At 33.1% G+C, this 8546-nt stretch overlaps 1 protein-coding gene across 1 annotated transcript; it reads left to right on the top strand.

Annotated features, from left to right (window-relative positions):
- Positions 1 to 5875: 5875 nt before the first annotated feature.
- Positions 5876 to 8131, top strand: LOC116026583 (cytochrome P450 81Q32-like). Its single transcript, XM_031267905.1, has 2 exons — positions 5876 to 6855; positions 7633 to 8131. The coding sequence occupies exons 1-2, from the start codon at positions 5876 to 5878 to the stop codon at positions 8129 to 8131; spliced, it is 1479 nt and encodes a 492-aa protein (XP_031123765.1).
- The last annotated feature ends 415 nt before the right edge of the window (positions 8132 to 8546 follow it).

Here is an 8546-nt window from a genome sequence, read left to right as displayed (position 1 = left end):
ATTTATTTGACTAATGCTAAAAAAATAAATTACTAAAAGAAAAAATAATAACTTACTATTTATAATCAATTAAAATTAATTTCCTCAAGTATAATAGTAGTTTAGTAGGGTAAATGTGTAAAAAGTGAGGTATATTAGTAAATATATTTTTAAATGCATAAATAAAAATTTTGTTTTGGTTTCAATTTTATATACAGTAAAAAGTATAGTTATATGTTAAAGTCAGTGAGAAATTATATTGCTTTTTCAGTTTTTTTTTTCAATTAGAACTAAGTGAGAAATTATATTGCTTTTACAGTTTTTTTATTTTTCAATTAGAACTAACAATAAAATGAGTCCTAAGATGTGTTTTTTTAATAAATATGTTATTTATACATTATATGGTTAACAAATGACAATCCAATAAGTGATTAAAATTAATATAATAGACTATGGACTTGCAAAATATAAATGGGATTTGAAGAAAATCTATGGCTGGCAGTCAGTCAACATACATATCAAAGAAGTCATTCAAAGTGGATGGCAGCTAGTGGTTGGAGACTCCACTTGGAATTCTAACAGGAAATATAGGGTCCAAAAGAACAAGACAACAACTGGACAACTCGCTATTGTACAATGAAACAAAAAAAGAATACACAAGAGCTCAAACACCTACTATGATTTGATTCAACTCTGAATTTTCATTCTCAAACAGTCAAAAAGCAGTGAGATATTAAGACGTAGCAAGCTCACACCCTTCCATCATCTATGGCAAAAGCAGGGATATCTGACTAAAAGTAATCACATGGAAACAACTATCAAATCTACATGCACTCTAATTAAAATGCCAGGCATCATTGAAAGAAATGGTGAGTATAGGGTGTTACCACAAGGAAAAAGCCAAAAATCACATTCCAAGCAGCAATGGCAATTGAACTGATCTGCTGGCCGAATTTGTGAGGCTTGTTCCTTCTCGATCTGCTATTGCTGCTGGTTGGGACCACAAGCAAAAAGAATGAAAGGGACTTGAGAAGGACCACAAAATTTGTAGAAAAAAAAAAAGGTTTGAAAGTGGTGGGTGAAGAGAATGGGAAGATTGGAGATTTGGATGAGGAAGTGGGGTTTGAAGTGGGGTAGAGAGAGGAGAGTGATTGGAGTAATTTAAAAGGAATTATGGTTGCTGCACAAGTTCACATCTACAGAAATTGGTTGGAGTATTAATGGCCCTGTTTTACAAAAAACAAAAAACAAAAATAGAAAAGGAATTAAAATTGGAGTATTAAAAGTATTTGTTGACTAATTAAATACGGTAGGTGTACAGGTTCACACCTACCGTATTTAATGGCCCTGTTTTAAAAAAAAAAAAAAAACCAAAAATAGAAAAAGCCTAAAGGGTAGGCTTTTTGCACAGGAGAACAAGCCTTTCCCAAAGTCTCTTTTCCTCTTTTTGTAACCTTCTCAGGTTGGTCACTATTTGGAAAACCAATATCAATTGCCTCTTGACCGGAAAAAGAACCCCAACAGGGTGGTCCTGTCCAATACTATGATTGTACATACAATTTACTGTTATCAATTTGGTAATGTTGTACTGTATGTCTGTATTCCTATATGCTACCCACACACTATCCCCACACATAGAAACCCCCAAAAAATTAAAGTAATATTGTCTGTATCCCTATATGCTACCCACACACTATCCCCACTGGCATGACACTGAAATATCAAATTTTATACATGAAATTTTTTAAATTTTCACAAAATGCAAGACTTACAAATCTGTTTTGTTAACTCTTTTTTTTTTAATACCTTTTAAATGCTATAATTAAAGTATTATTATATTATATTTTGAAAGCTAGTGAATTGGAATTTTAGGGACGTAGAAAATAGTGATAAATTGTAAAGGCGATAATATAATAGTGACCAAGTGAGACTGTGAGACTATAGCAGAGATACAATTATGCTCTAATTTAACTACAAATTAAATAGGTGGAGTTAGCCTAGGGGGGTTGGGGTATATATACTTAGAAAATAGTCAAAAATTGTAAAAGCGATAATATAATAGTGTGGCCAAGTAATAGTCTTCAAATTCTCTCTCAAATTTGAGTTGTGCTACATCTATTATCCTTGTTTATTTCATATACTGGTTTTATATGCGCATTGCGCGAATGGGTTAATGCCCAATGTTTATATTTAAATAAATATTTGAAAGTATATAAATGCAAGATTATATAGGAGAAGTTTATACATGGGTAATTGAATGTCAAATTTTTTTATTTAAATATCTAACTCAAAGTATATGAATCCAAGATAATATAGAAAATTCATTATAATTATTACTAAAATAAATGTTTGCAACCTTGTAAAATCGATAGTCTAAATATTTGGTCTAAAAATGATAATCTAAATAAATACTACTTTTCATTTGAATTTTTCTAAGTGTTCTTAATTCTCTTTTGAGTAACATTGTCATTGTCTTCATCTTTACTATTTGTTCTCTTCCTTTTTGTTGGTAGTCTGTTATTTGCAATTCGGTTATTGTTGGTGGCATAGATGACAACGTCATGCAATGAGATTATGATATAGGAACTATGGACTTTCCTTTAGGTGTTCTGCTTGGGGTTCATTTGGTTCAACCATTATTGTTGAATGAGTTATTGTGGATAAAGAAATCTCTAGTTTAAGAAAAAAGATTAAATAAATTAATAAAATTTTAAAAATTTAAAATATTATATATTCCAAAAATATTAAAAGGTAGTTTCTCGCTTCAATTTGTTGGGTAATGGGTTATTTGAGTACTTTCATTGTTAACAAATCCCCCAAGTAGTTAATATGATTGGTTTCAAACTATTCTTTTTTTTTATTATTTTTTTCATGGTATTAAAGAAATACATATGTATCATTTTTTGGTGTAACTACTAATTTATTTAATTCAATAAGAGTAAAAATAGAGGGATTCCGCTTCAACTTGTTGGGTTATTTGAGTACTCTCTTTGTCAACCAATCCCCAAGTAGTTAATATAATTAGCTTCAAATTATTTTAAAATTTTTTTTTCATAGTATTAATAAAATACTTGGTAAATAAATATATAACATTATTTTGTAATATAACTTTGATATTTAATTACAAGATATTGTAAAAATAAGATAATGGACAATGTAATGAATATCAATTGATAAATTTGAATGTAAAGAATCTTTGCATGAGAGAAATAAAGACAATATAACTAATGAAATTATTTCTCTTATTTAATTTAATTTTTTGATAATAAATAATTTTTTCAAATAAAGGTATTGTAGACACATAATTCTAAATTAAAGAAATACATATGTATCATTTTTTGTTGTAGCTACTAATTTATTTAATTTAATAAGAGTAAATAGAGTGGGGACTTTTTTTTTTTTTTTTTGAGAATAGTGAGGACTTAATTATGTCAAATTTGATTGAGATGAGGTTCGAACCTAAGACCTTTTTTATAGAAATTAATGGGTAAGTTAAAAGTTAACGGAATATTAATGGAGAAGAGAATATTTAACGAAAAACTTAACGGATAATCATAAAAGTAATGTTAAATTAGGTAATCTCTATTAATAATATTAATCTTAATTATTTTAACCATCTATTTGATTAAATAATTCATCTGAACCATCCATTTGATTAAATAATTTGACCGCCATTTTTTCTACCCATTTTAGGCCTAACTCTCTTTGGCTCTTATTAGTATAGTAGATATATGTACGGAATAATCAAGGATATTGTGATCTTATATCATCTATATAAAGTGGTTTGATCATGTCATATTTGGATTAAATTTTATCATTAGTGTGATGTATTTACGTGATTTAAATAAGGACAAAAAGATCAAATAGACTATTGAACTTGCTCGAACCCACTCTCATCATTCATGTGGGAATGTAAACTGGACACCGTATTCCACTACTCAATTAAATACTCAATTAGGTCTTTTGTCAAAATGAGACAAATAAGTCCGATTTACGACATTGGCCATCATTGACTGCCGCTAACCACTGTTCACTACCATCAAAAACAAAAATGCAACTTCCTATGGAGAAGGCCACTCGGCTTCTTTTTTTTCTTTTTTATTTTAAATTTTTACAGTCGCCAAAATTATCATTGGAATTGTCGCTGAAACCCTAATGACCGACTATTCTAGGTGGATAACATGCTATTAGGTTTAGATGCACCAAAATGACAAGTTTTAGTGTTTAATTGTACTTTAAAAAAAAGTTTAAGAACCTAATTGTAATTTCAAGTAAAGTTTAAGGGCATATTGTCCCCTTTTCCCTTTAAATAAACTCAGGGAGTGTTTGGTTCGCACATGGAATCGGACCAGAATGGGTATCAAATGCTTGGTAATGGTAATGAGTTTTTGTTATTGCATGTTTGGTAGTATGGTGGAATGGGAATGATTATCAATATTGTTAAAAGGCCTTGACGAAAAATGTCTTTCTAGATTTGGTGTTTGAAGACAGTTTTCTTATTATTTATTTTCTGGTATTTATCTTCTCTCTCATTTATTATTATTATTATTATTATTATTATTATTATTATTATATTCATTTATAGGAAAATGGATTAAAAATACAATATTTTAACTTTCAGCCAAATAAAAAAATATAATTTTCTGACATTTAGTTAAATATTAAAAAAATTAATTATTTTTAGTACTTCTATCTCCGTTACAATGTTATATCTCTGTCCACGTGCCATTTGAGAGAGTCATAGAAGTGACAACGAGCTATAATTAAAAATAATTTATTTTCTTTTTTTTTGAAAATAAAAATAATTTATTTTCTAAAAAATATTTTTTAAATTTCTAAACATACCCTTAATTAATTTTATTTTTTTTTATGGAAGCAAGTACCAAGTAGATTCTCTATCTTTTGGAAAGTCTCAAAGTAAGTTATAATTTAATTAATAATATTTTAGAGCTGAATTTCATCAACTTACATATCTTTTTGAGTAGATCTTAATCTATCCTTTCCCTGACCGGGAAAATTAACTTTTTAAAGAAAAAAAAGATAGCTGTAAATTTATGTTGTCAGCTGTTGTCATGTGACAGAATTACAGACATATCCCAAACAGATTTCTGTAACAGGATTTGTACTAATATTAAAACATAGTCAATGATAGTGCTGCGCTGTTCATCTGTTAAATTGACTTTTAATTGGTTCCACGAAACACTCCAACAATATAATAATAATAATAATAATAATAATAATAATAATAATAATAATAATACTTGTGTTACTTTTATTAAAGGTGTCTAAGGTCAGATCATCATAAATTTAGTCGGATGGTGTTAGTTTTATGAAAGGTGTCTAAGGTTTGATTGTCATAAATTTAGTTGAAATAATGGTAATTTGATTGTAATGGTGCGTTCAATTTAAAATAAACAACTCGTAAATGTTAATTCTATTGTGAAAATAGAAAGTTGTTCTTAGATTGTAGATTGTGGATAAGAATATCAGATCGAACCTTGGTAGTCACAGTGTGGAAGTTACACTTAATGTGATGGGCTAATTATGCATTGGTCAGTCTCTTTGATACCAAATACTTAGGTTGTGGTCTGCACAAGTTATACCCATTGTGGTGAGCTCCAAGCGCTGGTCGATCACTTTGATACCAAATACTTTGGGCTCTTCGAGGCCAATACCTACCTAGTCCTGAAGACATGGTCTATGGTTGTGACCAAAGATAGTTCTCTAGTTTCCACCCTACGAAACACATTAATGTTATTTGTATGTGTTGGAATCCTCAAAACTCATGTTTAATTGACTAAAACTCTTTTTCATTTAGCCCAATACCCCTTTAATTCCAAATTAAACTCTCTTTCTTACTACCAAAGAGGAAAGTCTCAAAGCTCTTCTCCAAAATATGGAGATCTTTGGGTGGTCATTATGCACTATAATCTTCATAGTTTCAATCTCTTGGCTCCTAATTAAACCTAGGAAAAACAACTCCCCACCAACTCCATTTGCGCTTCCAATCCTCGGCCATCTCCACCTCCTCCAACCGCCGCCGCACCGGGCACTTCAAGCCCTCTCCCAAAAACACGGCGCCGTCGTCCACCTCCGCTTCGGTTCACGCGCAATCGTCGTCGTTTCATCCCCTTCCGCCGCCGAGCAGTGCTTCACCACCAACGACATCATCTTCGCGAACCGACCCAAATCTCTCGCCGGCAAGCACCTCGGCTACAACCACTCCACTCTCGGGTTCTCCCCTTACGGCAACCACTGGCGCAATCTCCGCCGCATCGCCGCCGCCCACGTCTTCTCCGCCGCCAGCGTCAACCGCTCCGCCGCCGCCCGCGCCGAGGAAATCCGTTTCCAGGCCAAGAAACTGGCCGCGGCGGGCCACGGCGGCGGGGAATTCAGGAAAGTGAACTTGAATGCTCTGTTCCTGGATTTGGTTTACTCGGCGATGATGAGAATTGTCGCCGGAAAACGGTGGTCGGAGCCGGCGGACATGTTTGGTCCACCGACGGTGATGAGTCTTTGCGACTATTTTCCGGTTCTAAGGTGGGTGGGGTTTCAGGGCACGGAGAAGAAGTTAGTAAAGATGAAGAAACAGAGAGATTATTTCCTCCAAGGTCTGATAGATGAAAGCCGGAAAACTATAGAGATGAATAAGAAGAAGAAGAAGAAGAAGACAATCATTGAAGCTCTGCTATTATTGCAAGAAGCTGAACCGGAAACCTACACAGATGAGGTTGTGAAGGGAGTGATAATGGTGATGTTCACAGCGGGAACTCACAGTACATCTCTCACCATGGAATGGGCAATGGCAGCCTTGCTGAATCGTCCTGACATATTAGAAAAGGCTAAAAATGAAATCCAGATGCAAGTTGGATGCAGGTAATCTATAAATTTCTATATATAGGTATATAATCATATAAGCTTTTAGGTTTGTATAACAGAGTAATGATAAAAGTTGATAGTACCCATCCAACCAATTTCATCACACAATTAGATGACTACAAGTTTGATTCTCAATAGAAGCTAATAGCAACTTAGGTAAGTTTACTCATTGAAGTCTTTTTCAGCCGGTTAGCTATGAACATAGGTAGGTTTACTCATTGGGGTATTTTGCTGATTATGGTCACAATATGAGATTTACCAAATGTACACTACTGAATAATGGCTGCAAGTCCTTCTCTGTAACTAAAAAATTGAGACTCATAGTAACCAATACAATTCAAAGGAAAATACTATGTATACTCCCAAATTTTACTTCCATACACAAAATCTTGATATAAGCATTTGTACTTAACCCACATGAAAAAAGTAGTTTATCCGTGTCCGCCACATTAGGGAATAAAATTTAAAGATTAAGATTTGGGAGTTCATGTAGTAGAACTCATTCTTAAAGCATAGGTGATTGTACTGGATGCAAAATGCACCAGCTTTGATCGACGTTGTAGATTTTGTTGTAAATTAAGAGATTAGCAAACCTGTTGACCACACTCTTGTTAGGACAGTAGACTCTCAATCTGGTTCTCGTTCTTGGGAATCTGATTCCCTAATTGTATTAACACTCTACTTCCAATTTCGTTTTAATAATAGCTTCGTTTTTCATTTAAAAAAAATATACTTTTGTATAAATTATAATAAAACCATATAATGATTTTACAGTCGACTGGTGGAGGATTCAGATCTCTCAAGACTACTGTACTTACACTGCATAATCAACGAGACGCTAAGGTTGTTCCCAGCAGGACCACTTCTCGTGCCACATTTTTCATCCCAACACTGCACCATATCCGGGTACGAGGTTCCTAAAGACACAACTCTTATAGTGAACGCTTGGGCGATTCATCGTGACTCTAAGGTATGGGAAAATGCAACCGAGTTTGAACCCGAGAGGTGGTTCAAGGAAAGCGAAGCTGCCACAGGGTTCAAGTTTGTTCCTTTTGGAATGGGAAGAAGGGCGTGCCCTGGTTCTGGGTTGGCTATCCGATTGATGAGTTTGGTTTTGGGTACGTTGATTCAATGCTTTGAGTGGAGAAGAGTTGGGCGTGCATTAGTTAACATGGAAGAAGGCAGTAGTGGTTTGAGTTTACAAAGGCTTCAGCCTTTGGAGGCCATGTATAGGCCACGCCAATCTATGGCCACACTCCTCTCTCAACTTTGATCTTCTTCATTTGTAATATATTTTCCAATTGAAAGTAATTTGATTATTTTAATTGGGAGTTATTATTTAGTAGTGAGATTTAACTATGGTACATCTTCGGATAGTAACTATAAATTTAATTTCACTCATCATCCAAATGATAAAGGGCTACGACATGTTTGGTCTATATAAATACTATGTAGTATTAATTTTAACTAGTATTGAGATAACAAATTTGCTTACAATTAAACTGAGATTAGTTGAACTAAATGTTGGTGCACTAATAGTCGGTTCTAACAACGGCTGAGCATTATCGAACAACCTATTTAGTTGGGGCAACGATTTTTGTGTATTATTCTTATTGCACAATGACTCGTTTTCTTAAAATGTCCGAGTTAAATCAATTGTCAAGTAATGACTCGTAATATAAATAAAT

Source organism: Ipomoea triloba, chromosome 8, assembly GCF_003576645.1.
Source record: "Ipomoea triloba cultivar NCNSP0323 chromosome 8, ASM357664v1".
NCBI classification, from domain to species: Eukaryota; Viridiplantae; Streptophyta; class Magnoliopsida; order Solanales; family Convolvulaceae; genus Ipomoea; species Ipomoea triloba.
This window is presented reverse-complemented; position numbering and strand designations above follow the sequence as displayed.